The 15,186-nt window shown below is 39.1% G+C and overlaps 1 protein-coding gene across 2 annotated transcripts in view; it reads right to left on the reverse strand.

Annotated features, from left to right (window-relative positions):
* The window catches only part of COL19A1 (collagen type XIX alpha 1 chain), a 317,390-nt gene that overhangs the window by 30,182 nt on the left and 272,022 nt on the right, over nt 1–15,186 (reverse strand). For both annotated transcript variants that reach the window (XR_005990424.1, XM_041772509.1), the window contains exons 42-45: nt 13,150–13,203; nt 8,595–8,639; nt 6,044–6,088; nt 5,887–5,949 (exon numbers count right to left, since the gene is read on the reverse strand). Coding sequence is in view for 1 of the 2 variants with exons in the window: in XM_041772509.1 (XP_041628443.1) it covers nt 5,887–5,949; nt 6,044–6,088; nt 8,595–8,639; nt 13,150–13,203 (207 nt within the window). In the remaining variant the exon portion in view is untranslated. The remainder of the gene's footprint in view (nt 1–5,886; nt 5,950–6,043; nt 6,089–8,594; nt 8,640–13,149; nt 13,204–15,186) is intronic.

A 15,186-nucleotide genomic window follows, 5' to 3' on the forward strand; every position in this document is an offset into this window, starting at 1 on the left:
CCCTCCAACAATTTTCCAGCACAGAGAATCATTCTCAGTAAATGGTCTCAGTTGCTGCTGGGGAAATTTCATAACATGGCCAGAGCATGATCCTACTATAAAAGAAATTGTCAGCCAGAGAACAATTTATTATTTTTTCAGTTGGAGAATGTGAAAGAAAAGTCAGAAATCTGTAATCATGGTTTTTGAGAGTATTAAATAGGGGTTTTTTTTATTAGTAAACTGGAAGTTCCCCAAACTTTACAAGGCAGCTCTGGAGGTGGAAATAAAGCCCTCTGCTCAGAGATTTATAAGACTGAGAGAACTATTGGCCAGGAGATGTAAAAAGGAAAAGCACTTGGGGTCAAATCAAATACCTAGAGTCCAAGAGCAGATGTGTTTTTGAGATTTGGTTTGAAGAGAGAGATCAAGGTGAGGAAAATGATTTCTTAGCCAGCAGGCAATTGCACGGACATGCTCCCCTGAAAAGCCTAGGAGAGTTTTATTGTGCTGGAATGGATTCTATGAGGCTGGAACTGCAGACAACCACATGTTTTCACTGCTGTAAATTACACTAAAATCTGTCACAGTTGATAACCCAACCAAAGTCCCCCAACCTCTCAGAAACATCCTGGGAATTATCTAGAGTACTTTAACTAAGAACATGTTACCTGCAGTGTATGGTTCAAAGAATTTATTACAACAAGAAACACAAGCAAAAAAGATAAAGCTGATTAAGGAGAGGATGTGAAAAAAAAAAAAAAACACCCAACTGTATCACTTGAATAAAAGAGGATAAATCTAGTGTAAAAATGTAAATCATGCTTTTGGTAACAATGTACGGAAAGAAATAACCCTAAAGTTATTTTTTTTCTTTTGTAATTCATTAAAAACTATCATGTGTGTTACCTTTGTATATAAAGGTGTTATTAACTTGCTTTTCCTAGGGGAATACAGCGTTTAAGGATTTTTAGAATAACCTGTATATATTTGCTTTGCCCTCCCTCATCTCACTTATCTGGAAGAACTCCATCCTGGGGTATAACCAGCCTTCTGTCTAGCACATGTCTGCATCTGAGCAGTTGACTGTGGTTGAAGAAAAACACATAACCTTGCTCACTTGTTCCAACCTAAATGTATGAGGGCGGATTGCAAGTAACCTCTCTATATTATCTGGCAATCCTGTATTTCCTGATTTGGCTCCCTTTCCTTCTCTCCCAGAATATTATTTCACAGATTTTCCTGTGTCTTCAAATCTCCAGCATCACCACCTGATTCCTTACACTCAACTGATTTCCTCAAATTTTCTTCCACGGAGAAAATAAATACGAAGGAACCATCTTACCTTCCTTCCCTCCATGAGATCCACCAACCTACATGAATTTGTACACCAACTTTTGCCCCTGTTCTTCATGAAGACCACTTTTCCACTTCTGAGTGGAATTCCAGTCTTCTCTCCCTACTCAAAGTTACCTCCACTTCCATGGCACCATCAAAATTTCCCCTCTCAACTGGATCATTCTTATCAAGATACAAGCATGCTGTAACCTCTCCCACCAAAGACCACCACATTTCTAAACACAGTGGAGAACTGTCGGCTCTCACATTACTTATCTTCATGTTTATCATTTCTCTGCCTTAAGACACTTAGTTCCCTTGACATCTAAGAAAACTCATTCACCTGGTTTTCTTTGTATCTCAGCAGCTGTACCCTCTCAGTCTTTTTGCCAGGCCCTGTTCCCAATGCTTGAAGTGCCCTCTTCCCTTTCAGTCCACAGTGACTCCCTTTCATTCAGGCTCAGGTTTGAATACCCAAATCAGTATCTTCAGTCTAGACAGACCTCTCCATTAATTCGAGATGGAGATGGATAGTATATCCACTATTTATTGGCATTTCCACTTGGGTATCTACTGGTGCTTTAGGTTGAATATGTCTACAACAGAGAATTATCGCCCCCTCACTCTCCACATCTGGTCCATCAGTGAGTTTGTTGACTCTCTGATGTGCATCCTAAACTCTCTTCTTCCTCATGATCTCCTTTTTCTCTCCATCATCATTTCTCGTGAATATTATGCAACGTTTCTTCATGGTCTGTCTGCATCTATCCTACTTCCTATAGTCGGCTCTCCATGTAATAGAGTGATATTTTAAAATGTACTCCGGTCATTTTCCTCCCCTACTACAAATGCTTTAGTGGGTTTTCCATCAGACTTCAAATGAAATCCAAACTCCATTCATGGCTTTGAAGTTCCTCAAGGCCTAGCCACTAACAACTCTCTCAGTATCTTTCCCATTCTTGTTTAGCTTAGTGCATTCTTTTTTTTTTTTTTCATTAATAATATTTTCAAAGGATTTTATTTTTAAAGAATATTGTATTTAAATTCAATTTGACAATATATAACACCCAGTGTTCATCCCACCAAGTGCCTTCCTTAATGCCCGTCACCCAGTTTCCCCATCCCTCTACCCTCCTCCCCTTCTGCAGCCCTTTCTTTATTTCCCAGAGTTAGGAGTCTCTCTTGGTTTGTCTTTCTCTCTAATTTTTCCCTACTCAGTTTCCTTAGTGCATTCTTAACTTCACACTTTCTGCTGTTCCCTCAATACACCAGGCTCACTCCTCTATGGCCATTTCTCTTCCTTGAAACAATGCTTCGACAACCACTCCAGGTTTGATCTCTCACTTCATGCAGGTCTTCGCTTAAATAGAAAGAAAGCCTTTTTCAACTGCTCTATTGAAATGCTACCCTAGTGCTTCACCCTGCTTAGAGCTATTTCTACCTTAAATTGTGTGTACACGTATATTTATTTGTTTGTTGTCTGTGCCCCTATACTAGAATGTAAAGCCATGAGTTGCTGGCACCCAGAGAGTGCCTAGCATTTTAGTGGGTGCTCAAGAAATAGTAGTTGTTGTAAAAATAAATTGCTTTTTTGCATAATCCCCTCAGCAAGCATTTTAGGAAATGGTTAGGGACAGGGGTAGGCTAGGGAGTTGGGAACAGGAGGTGAAGGGGAAATCAGGGATTGAAGCTATTTGTTGAGAGCCTCCTGGGGCCAGGCACTGGCAATGCTTACTATATGCCATGTTACTTAAGTGACTCACCAAACCCTTTGAGTCACAACCCAAACTTATATCTTTCTGACTTGTGTATGCTTCCTATATTTTTATGTTGCCTTGTCTGAGGAGATGGTGGCCAGGGAGTACTCAGACCCAGAAGGTCTCCCAGAGATCCCCAAGCAGCCCCATGAGCTCTGTGCTGCTTGTTCACCTTCACTATCTCCCTTCTTCTGATAGCACTGCCTCCCCACACATACCATGGCAAATAGACAAGCAAAGGGAACAGTGGCCTCCTATAAAAAGTAAACCTGAGAGTGGGGTATATGTCATTCATCTTTTTGTCCCCTCTCTCATGCCCAGCACAATTTTGGCAAATGGCAGAGACTAGATGAATATTTGTTGAATTGCTCTGAATTAGTAAGACTGGTTATTACAGTGTTACATCCATATATGTCAGTATCCAAGTACTCCTTTAGGACACAAGGGATGTTATATTTGGAAGCATGATATATGAAAGTATAAAAACCGAGTCCATAGGGGATCCCTGGGTGGCTCAGTGGTTTAGCGCCTGCCTTTGGCCCAGGGCGCGATCCTGGAGTCCCACGTCGGGCTCCCGGCATGGAGCCTGCTTCTCCCTCCTCCTGTGTCTCTGCCTCTCTCTCTCTCTATGTCTATCATAAATAAGTAAATAAATCCTTAAAAAAAAAAAAACCGAGTCCATAGATAAAGAAGGGAATCCGAGAAAGTAGCTTCTACTTTAGTTTTTAGCCTAGCACCCAGGAGTTATATCTGTTAGTCTTCAGTTTCTTTATATTTTAGGATACAACAGGCCACTTTGGTTTTTTTTTTTTTTTTTAACTCTGAGAACATCAGACTTAAGAAATGAGTCTAATTTCCTGACACTAATTTCCTGACACAATTTAATACGTGTACACACACTTTTTTTTTTTTCCAGGAAAAAGGACGTTTTATTTCCATAAATATTCCTGCTCTCACTCACGCACAGACCCTATTCTGCCCACAGACAGACAGATGGGCAGAGGCGGGCCACCCACAGGAGGCAGAGGCCAGGGGCCCAAGGAGACGCCCCGAGGATTCCAATGTGGGACCTCCCTTGGCCAGGGGCCCTGGAGCTCCCAGCTGGGGCCCCAGATCTGCCGTTACCTCTGGGCTGGCAGTCACAGCCCCCACAGTCCCTCAGGAGGCCTGATGGCAAAAGGGGGCAGGTGGGTAGAGTGAAGCCCCCATGAGGAGTATATTCTCCAAATTATCCTCTAATTATAAATGTAAGCTTATTTCCTTAGATCATTATCTAGAGACTGCCAGAAAGGTGGGTAGGATGACAAGGGGTTTGTTTGCTCCTGTTCCTTGCTTTCAATTCCTAGAGAAGGGAGGACGCGCAGTGTACGGTTTCTTCCAGGCCCAGGGCACCTGCCTTCAGGGCTCTTTACTGTAGACAAGCAGATCTGCTTCCTAGGGTCCTGCTTATTGTCCCCCTCCCTTCCCACCTTCCCATGTTTCCAAGTCAGCTTTCCTGCAAGAAGAAATCCTGACAAAAAAAGGTCTTTTGTCAAGGGTCAAGAGTTGAATTGGGGGTGGGGGAATGGATGCATCTGAAGCAAAGAATGCAGGTGCCCAGATGTGCTCCTCTGAGATGTTTCTCTGATAACGTCCCTAATCATGCCAGAGAGACGAGCCATTTGCCAAGAACTTGGCCCAAGGCTTGAGAAGACTGAAAGGGCCCTGCCCTGCCTAACTTCCTTAGCTCACACCTCAGCTTTGCTAAGAGCCACCTTAGGCCCCAGCTGACCGCATGCATGTGAGCCAGCTCGAGAACACTACCATAACTGTCAATAAAATCCAGGGTGGAAGTGCAAAAAAAAAAATAAAAATAAAAATTAAAAAAAAATAAATAAATAAAAAAAATAGACCTTCCTGCAGCCTTCTGAACCTACTAAGACATAAGCAGAACTTCTGCCACTCTGAAGCCTTTTAGTAGAATTATAGCGTTATGCTGATATTGGCCTTTTATTTTAAAGCCTATTTAAAACCAGTCCTCAGATGTGCCCCTAAAATACCCGTGTGCCCCGCACCCCCTATCCAATCTTAGGCAAGGGCATTCGGGAAGCCGAGACTCCAGCAAGGTGCCTCATGACTAAAGAACATTTGGTTTAAAGTGGGTGTTTTCTTGTTTTGATACACTCCCTGTTCCACGGGGACACCTTGCGGACGTCGGGGCGGCCGAGACCCAGGATTTAGAACTTGTGAACTCGTGACAATCACAAACTTGGCAGAAAAATAGCGACTCGACGGTGGGGGGAGGGGGGGCGAGAGGCTTTTGGAGGCGGCTGTGGGTGTCTGGACTGAAGTTTTTAAATATATTTCTTTCTCTAACCCATCAGCACAATAAAAAAAAGTCACTGGTTCAACAACAGGGTTTAAAAAAAAATGTCTTCAGCTTTAATTCAAAACTTCAGGTTTCTTTTTTCTTCTTCTTTTTTTTTTTTTTGAAATTATTTTCCTGAGCCTTTTGTTTTACCGTATATTGTAAACTTTTATGTTAAAGAAAAAAATATACATTTACAAATTGTGAGATTTTTAAGAGAAATTTTCTACGATGTAAAAAAAAAAAAAAAGACATAAAGACATATTTGTCTATTGTTTAAGACATAAAGATACCTCATAGGGAGCTAGGAAACTCAGTGAGAATCGCACACCCAAAAATCCATTTGTGTAACTTGCTCTTACTTCCTTAGAAACTACATGTCGGATTTTCCAAGGAGATAGGTAAAGAAGTGGTGCTTAGAATATTTCTCAAACTGGCAAATTTTAAATAGTGGTAAGTACTTACTGGCTTTCCAGAGGGTCCTTCTGGTCCAGGGAAACCTATATCTCCAACAGGCCCTCTGTCACCCTAAAGACATGTCCAAATAGTAGATATTAATTGCTAAGAAAAGCTTTGAAACCACATGCAAGTATAACTATTAAGTAAGTGGCTGGCAACTTACTGGTTCCCCTGGAACTCCTGGGGGCCCTGGGGCTCCAGGTTTTCCCTGGGAAATCAAATCAAGGAGAAATGTTAGGAGCCAAATTATTGCATGAGACCATGTGCTTCCCCTCCCCACTCATGCATTTAATGTGCTCCAGGCCTGTGGCTCTCAATACTAAGATGGCATTCCTAATGGCACAGAGTCTATGGGGACATATACTTGACTCTGGAGGCTCCAGGGTACAGACTAGGATACAGTTCTCTGAATGTACATATATGTGTATGGCAGAGGGGTGTAAGAGGATGATAATATTTTTGAAAATATTAAACCAATGTATCATCGTTACTGAAATCCCTCCTGTGCCTATTGGATTGGCAGCTCTTCTTTACTTTGGGGTTGGGAGTGCACACAGAGTTAAAGAAATCTTTCCTAGATTTTGTGTTTTGTAAGAGGATTTGTAAGCTTATAGTAGGATAGCCTGGAAAAAAAAGTTAGACTTGAAAAGCCATGTTTGGTTGAAAGGGAGAGGATACGATTGATTTGTTTCAACATACTATGTCTTGGAGGACTGGCAACAGAGAAATGTTGGGTAGAGAAACCACTGGGAGGGACAAGAGAGGAAGATGGTTCATTAGTGACTAGAAGTGAGAAGTGCCAAAGTGTCCAGACCAAGCTTAAAGAAGGAATCACCTCCTACTCCTTAGACCTAATGTGGATAGAAAAACAAATAATGCAGGGATAAACTTCTTATCACAGTCAAGCACACCTATTATTATCTTATACCTATTATCTAATGCAGATAGAAAAACAAATTAAAAAAAAAAAGAAAAACAAATAATGCAGAGATGCATGGGGCCGAAGCTGCAGAAACCCTAGTAGGTTCCCCAGGGGAGGACACTCCAAAGGGAGAGCACTTTTCTCCTCTTGCTGTCTTTAATCTGAGAGGAACCCCCCTCCCAGCTTCAGATATGGCTGAGTGATGAAGTTAGGCAGACCCAAGACCTGACAGAGCAGCCCTGGTTCCCCAGAGCCTGTGGGTATCAGTAGCAACTGCTGAAGCTCCTGTGGGCCTGAGCTGGGGGATTTGTTAAAGCTGAGAAGGCTAAAGTCCAACATAGTCTTGGCATAGGACACAAGGGGGAGAGCGCTCAGCCATTGAGATCTGAGACAAAGGTATCAGGGACATCGATAGAAGGTGGCAGCCATCTCAAAGGTCAAGTGGAGCTTGGAGAACCTAGGGGAGAGCATGCTAACTGGAGGCCTCACCTCACTGCCAGCACTCACAGACACTTTCTCTGCTATACCCATGTGTCATCCTGGGGAGAAGTAGGGGAAAGAAGCCCTGGAGAAATCGGGGTGGGCTTGAGTATACTAGAAAGGGATAGAACAGCTAAATAAGGGGATTCATCCTATATAAAGGATGGTTGTCTATATTAGATGGATTTAAAATTTTTGTTATTAGGCTTAACAACTACATACAGTAAAGTAGAGTGGCCCCTGGCGTTTTAAAGAATGGGAGTGATAGGTGGTGGTTGATGCTCTGGGTGGTGTTGGGTGTCAGTAGATGTCAATGGGGGCTGGTGAGTGTGATGGTAGGGCCTTCTCTTATCTTGTGTTCTTATGATTCAAGCACACGGTTTCCACTGACTTTCCTACCTTGGGCCTACCCTACAGGGCACTGAACAAAAGGATAAATGGGCTCTTATTCATAAAGTATGGCCACAAAATTTTAATTAGAGCATCATGAATGAAGATCAGAATGATCCCTAGGGCTCAGAGAAATGATTTCAACCTTTCCTGGAGTACTTCCTATTCATTTGAAAAGACCTTGATGAGATTAAAACATTTGACACCAGAGAGCAACAAAAATGATTGAGAGGCTGGAAGGGCTAGTTTACGAGGAAACATTAGCAGCAGTAAAAATCTGTTAATAACACCAGGCTGAGGGAAAACTCAAGCAGATTGCAGCTTAATATCAAGAACTTGAAGTACATGCCTGAGGTTAAGAACTTTGTCTTTTGGGGGCCACGAAACCTTAAATATGACAAGAACAGAGAAATAATACAAGCTTCTCAAAGTTGTACTTGTGTGCTAACGTTATCAGCATAGGCAAATAACTGAACATCACCTCCCTTCCTTAAGGGAGTTGGGAAGAAAAAGACAAAAAGTGTGAAAATAAGGAAAGGAGCATTCTTGGGGTGCCTGGGTGGCACAGTCAGTGAAGTGTTGGACTCTCAATTTTGGCTCAAATCATAATCCCAGGGTCATGGAATCAAGCCCCATCTTGGGCTTGGCTCTGCAGTCAGTGGGGAGTCTGCTTGAAATTCTCTCTTCATCTCCTTCTGATCCCCCCCTAAAATAAATAGTTAAAAATAATTTAAGAAATAAAAAAGAATGGAGTATTCTTGAGGATGGATAGAGACAAGGTGGTTTTATTTTTTTAACTGGATGTTTTTAGAACCTAATGCTATAGGAGCTACTGTGTGTTCCCCAGCCCTTCTTGATCACTAGCCATAGGTTACTGTGGAGATAGAACTGTTTCCTTGTGAAAATAATGTAGAATACTCACCGATATTCCAGCTATTCCTGGAGGACCTGCTGGGCCTCGATCCCCCTGTTGGGATTAAAAAAATTGTTATTTATAATGATACCTATAAAATCTTAACCTATAAAATAAGTGCTCAAATAATTATTTGGATTTGGTAAAGTTTTTCTTTGGTACTGATAAGTATCAATATCATTGGATGGGAAAATAAAATGAATAGCTAACTGAATTAAAGTTTTTTTTTCAAAGAACTAAAGCAAATAATAATCAATGAAAACAAGCATTTAGGTTATCATTTCTATGACCTATTTTTAATAGAACTCCACACATACTGACAGCTAAAATTAGTCAAATTGGTATTTTTATTCCATATATTCAAGAGTAATCTATTACCAATACTTAAAAAAGAAAGCATATTGAAGTCTTCTAAAATGCTTTTCCTATACTTGTCTCATTGGATGTAGGGTTAGAATAAAGATGTTTAGAATAAGGGGTTTTGTAGTGTTCCTCATTAGGCCCATCAGAAGGTTCCTTGAATTGCTCTGAAGAGAAGAGTGATTCAACTCTTTTTTCAAAGCAATGTCATATTTTAGATAAAGCTGATGATGCTAAAAGTACTGATGGTTATATATGGGATAATAAAATGGCAATTTTTGTTGAGCAGAACCTACATTAAAAAAAACTTCACAACTTCACTCAGGGACATAAAAGAATGCTTGATTAAATGGAGCAATATGTTTTGTTCTTGGAGGGCAAGACAATGTTGTAAAGGTGTCACTGCTACCCAAACTAATTTATAAATTTAATGCAATTCTTATGAAATTGCAGCTTGATCAGATGATATTACAGTTCACTTGAGATAATAAATACATGAGAAGATAAAAGAAAAAAATTAAAAGAAGAACAATAAGGAGATTGGTAATATCAATATTTGAACATATAGTAAAGCTATAACAATTAAAATAATGGAATACTGGCATAAAGATTAAGCAGTATATCAATGCAATATAAAAATGCTATATGACTTCAGAAATATACCAACATCCATAATAGGATTTTAGTAAAGAAAGGGATGTATTATTCAACAAATAGTTCTAATAACTGAATAATTTCCTTGAAAAAGGTTTAATCTCTCTTTCTATATACATTGTACTCCATATAAATACCATATAGATTATGTAAAAATAAAATAATATGAGGTATAAAAGAACTAGAATAAAATACTAAGTGACTACCTGATTTTGGTTGAGAATAAGAATGAAAGAATCTTAATGCATAAAAGCAAAATAAGAAACCACAAAGAAAAATAGTTTGCTATTTGACTACATAAAAGTTATATTTATCTATACAATGAGATCAAACATGAAAATGAAAGGCCAGACCAACTAGGATATAAATCCTAACATATAAATAGAAGTAGTACCTTTATAAAGCATAGCTATAGACTAATAGAAAAGAGACTACTAGAATAGTGGGCAAACAGTGTAAACAGGTAATTCTTGTCAGTTTCAATTTATTCCTTTTAATTACGGGATTTTTACCCCTGAAATGAATATATTGAAACTTTTTATTCAGTGGAAACTCTTGTGTATCTGATAAAGGTTAATATTAAGAAGGCTTCTTTTGGACAATATGCAAAGTTCAGGTCTTGCAGTTCTTTGAATCATTCTCTAATGATCTCGCCTCTTATTTCCATTGGTATACCTGGGACTTTGTCAGTAACAATAACTCCATCCCCTCCATAATCTCAATTTCATGCATTCTGAATTGGATAACCATAGTTTTAACCCCCTCCTTTGAGTACCTTGGACTCCCAAACTTCTGATATGCCAATAAGACCTCTAATCCATTGAACAAATTTTTCATCACCCTTCTATTCTCTAGATGGCCTCGTTTCCTTATTTAGTTAGTTTAAATTCCATGGTCACTTGTTAAAATCATTCCTCTTGTACACCATTGACTCTGTTGGCCCTTTCTTGCTTCTAAGAGTTTTGACTCACCTGTCAAAACTGGAATCTTGTTTAAATCTATGTCTTTACTTGGTGAATATCTCCCTGACTGGTCTCATTTTGGTTCATCTCCACGAACCTCAGGAGAACCCTGGGGCTGCCTAGTTATCATATTCCGTGGTCCCTGGACTCTCTCTCTCTCTCTTAGAAGACCTTCACCTTAAACCTCCAACCTCTTCTCCCTGACTTACTCTCAGATGATCACCTTCTTCCTCCACCTGTGAGAAAATTTCAGCAATCAGAAAAGAACTTCTATAGATCTCAAACGATTCTTCTTCCCATGTATCAGTGTCTATACCCCATACTCTATTTTTCCACCTGTTACCATAGATGAACTATCCAGACTCCTCTCTGAAGCTAAACCCTCCATTGATGTACTAGTTCCCATTTTCTTTTAGCTATTTGAGGATGTCATTCCAGCAATTCTCCCCTCTCCTCCTATATCATCACTCTCCTACCTCATTCTACTGGATTATTCCTTTATATCAGCAAACAACTATTCTGATATTTCTATGCCCCATTTCTAAAATCCATGTTATAAAACCTTACCCTACTTCCTCCAGCAGTCACTGGCCCATTTCTTTGCTTTTTTTTTTTTTTGTGGCAAAACTCCTTAAGTATTTTTCATACTGTATTTACCATCTCTAATTCTTTTTTTCTTATTCTCTCTTAAATCCATTTAAATCCAACAGTTGCCCCTACCAAACTGGTGAAATAGTGAATAATCTGTTATTGCCAAACCTCTGTATTGCGAAATCCAATGGTCAATACTTGATCATCCTACTCGACCCCATCCCCATCCCATATTTGACCTATTTGCAGTATTTGAGATAGGTGATCACTCTCTTCACCTTGATAAATCACCTTCACTTGATTTTCAGGACACAAGTTTCCCTCCTACCTCCCTGATTACTTCATCTCAGTCTCTCTTGTTCATTCCTCCTCTTCTTCCTGATCCCTTTATGTTGGAGGCCTCAGCGCTCAGTCCTTTGTCCTCTCCTCTTTTATAAAATCTACTGTCTTTCCTTTGGTGATCTGATCAAGTCTCCTGGTTTTTAGACAGCATCTATATGCTTAGGACAACCAAGTTTAGATCTCCACTAAGACTCTTTTTTGAAACCCCATGCCTTTATATTGTTCTTCTTACTCAATACTTCCACTTTACCATATAAAGGATATTGCCAAATTTGACCTATGTCCAAAGTTAAACTGACCATTGTCACTGTCTCCACACAGACTCTGCATATAGCTTCTCTCATTTCAGTTGATGATTACCCCATCATGCCAGTTGCTCAGGTCAAAAAACTTGGAGTCATCTTTGACTCCTGTTTATTCTCTCATGCCCACATCTAATCAATTAGAAAGTCCTGTTAGTTCTACCTTCCCAATATATCCAGGATCTAGCCACTGATCACTATCTCCACCATTTCTACTTTGAATTGATTCAACATCACTGCCACATGTATTGTGGAAATAGTCTTCTAACAGGCTTCCCTGCTTCCACCTAGCTGCAGACCCCATCACCCTTCTACCCAGAAATGAACTACTGGCTCCATATTTTACTCAGAGTGAAAGATAAAGTCCTCGCAATGGATAATGAGCCTCTTTATTATCAGTGCTTCTCAAACTACTGGTGTTCCTTCAGGAATAATTTATTATCTATGTTCTAATACATCCTGAACCAAGGTGAGTCAGCTGATCACCTTTGAATATTATGGCAAAGTTAAATTGCTAGACAAATTTTAAAATACTTATTCTCAATCTGTACTTACCTTGCCACAGAACCCATAACAGAATTTGCAGACTGGAACTGGTCCTTTACCAGCCACATTTTGAGAAGTATTGCTTTGCAGGACTGCTATGACAGGGCTACACCTTACTTCTACCCCTACCTCTCCTTTCTGACCTCATCTACCACTCTTCCTTCACCTCATTCCCCTGGTCTCCTTTGGTGTAGCAGGAATGCTCATGTCTCAGGACATAAACCTAATGTTTATGCTTTCAAAAAACTGTATATATTAAGGTACACAGCTTGATGATTTGATATATGCATATACTGTGAAATGATCACCACAAGCTAATGATCATTTCTATCACTTCATATAGTGGTGAGAAAACTTAGCAATTTTCAAGTATACGGACCTGTTACCTATGGTCACCAGGCTACATATTAGATCTCTAGAACTTATTTATATTGCCTTGGGCATATATCCTTCAGGGTTGAGAGGTTTGGCTAACTCTGCCTCACTCATTTGAGCCTTTGCTCAGATATTGCTTTCTCAGATCCACATTTCAAATAACAACCCTCTTTTTTAGAAAGGTTAATAGAGCCCTCTTAACCTGCCCTACTTTTTCTTTCTTTCATAGCACTGACCAATATTATTATGTTTATTATTTTAGTTTCTGTATCCCTGTCCTAGAAAATAAGTTCCTTGAAAGCAGAGATTTTTGTCTGCTTTGTACTCTTAGGTTTCTTTAAATTTAAAAACAGTTCCTGGTCCATTAGGAGGTGCTCAGGGCACATTTTTGAGTGTTGAATCAGTGGACTACATTTTTAACCCTGTACTTACCTTTATACCCGGAAATCCTTCTAGTCCTGGCAACCCCATTGCACCAGGTTCTCCCTGTTAAATATGAACATAAGAAATGTGGGAGCAATGACCAAAAGGTTTCTTAAGCATTGGTTTCAAAACCAAAGTTTTTTTTCCCAAAAAGTACCCCCAAACACTGATTGCCAATTTAGCAAGAAATTGGTATGCTCTATTTTCAAGCATCTGCATTCTTGCATTTGATATTTGAAAATAGTTTGAGAATAAAGCTATTCCCTGGAGAAGTATGAATATATTTTCTGATTGTTTTTATTCTGATTAAGAATCTAATTAGAATGAATCCCTCTAGTCAATGATAACTCCAATTTCAATAAGAATTAGAAGGAAAGATGGGCTTTAATGAAGTTTGCCAATTTGTGAGGTACCCAGGGATAAAATATGACCAGAGAATAATGCTAAACTTCTTAAGAGCAGATGAAGATGAAGGTCTGATAGCAAAGTTTGCCATCCTGCAGTCTTCTCTGCAGCTGGCCATGAATCATGAATGCTTTAGAGGATGGCCCCAGGAGCAGCATCTCCAATGATTCTAAAAGTTATTGCTCAAGCTCATGGGTCACTGGCAGAACATAAGTAAGCATTTCCATTAAAAAAAATCTTTACATATTCTAGTATATGGTCTCTGGAACCTATGGCCAGCTGGAACCTATAGGCTCTCAAGAACTATATTTAGAAAAGTTAGGGTGAAGGAAGCTGCTAATTTTGAGCAAATAAACATTAAGACTTTTAAATCAAGAGAGATAGACAAGGTAGTTGCCTTATACCACCTCATTAATGAATTGATGTTAACTGCAAATATGTTCTAAAATACTGGATGCTTTCAACATAATCACATAGAAAAGAGAGCTTTCATTCTTTGTAGATGTATTTTTTGCATGCATAATACTAATCTGCTTCAAAATATTACCAAGTCTCCAACTTCGATTTTTATGATATTGTCCTTATTACAGAAACACTTAATGAGCAAGTAGATTACTTGATACTTTTTATGCCTTAGAAATCTTTTTAAATGTCCACTAATATATAAGCTGTCAATCAGACAAAAAAAAAAAAAAGGTTCAGATTCCTTTTCTGTGTAAAGTGCTGTAAAAGAGGTCCTGGATTATTAACAAAGGAAATGAACTCTTTGATTCTCTTTGTTTACATTCTCAACAATCCTTAGGACTGAGGAAGGTGGTCACCCCATCAATCAGTATTTATTTCAAGTAGTTATTAATTAAATGTTTAATTGAAGCCACTTATAGATTAAATATCAAAGGAATAAAATGGAGCCCCTCAAAAGACAAATTCAATTAAGGGTAATTTTTATCTATAAACTTTTACTGAGAAGACTAGTAACAGTGGTGCAGATCTACCATCATGGGAAATGAAGGATACCATGAATAAATCTCCCCCCCCACACACACCCGGGCCCTCTCTGCCTCTCAAATTGACTTTTGCATTTTTTGCTCTGTGATCTATAATTCTACCATTCCTGGCTTATTTCTCTGGTAGGAAGTAGTATTTCTCTGTACTGGGCAACTGGTGTGAAATGAAGGGAGTTGCATGGTGGCGCTGACATAATTTCAAAGGTGTATGTATGATAAACCTGAGGGTTTACATGGTATTTAATTTCATTATTCCAGATTTCTGCTTTTGTGATTTACCCACTTCGATCACAACTCTAAAAGCAAGGAACATACTTTAATCAGTTTTTATTCTTTATCCTTTGTTGTAGCTAAGGAATTTGAAGTCTAATTTCTTCAAAGTCTACTCAAATCTATCTGCTACCTGTTTTTCAATCCAAGTGAATTATGATTTATCTTTTATTAGAATACTTAAAAAATGTTATCACCTTGATATGCAGTTATTAATGAAAAACTTGAAAGAATGTTCCAGAAAAGTCAGTGAAAAGTCAAGCCCCTCCAAATGATTCAGAGGGGCTGTAAGTCAGTAGGAGAGGGAAAAACCAGGAAGAAATTTTTATCAACAAGATGAAAGAAAATTAAGATTAGAAAGAAA

Source organism: Vulpes lagopus, chromosome 1 (genome assembly GCF_018345385.1).
Source record: "Vulpes lagopus strain Blue_001 chromosome 1, ASM1834538v1, whole genome shotgun sequence".
Classification (NCBI taxonomy): Eukaryota; Metazoa; Chordata; class Mammalia; order Carnivora; family Canidae; genus Vulpes; species Vulpes lagopus.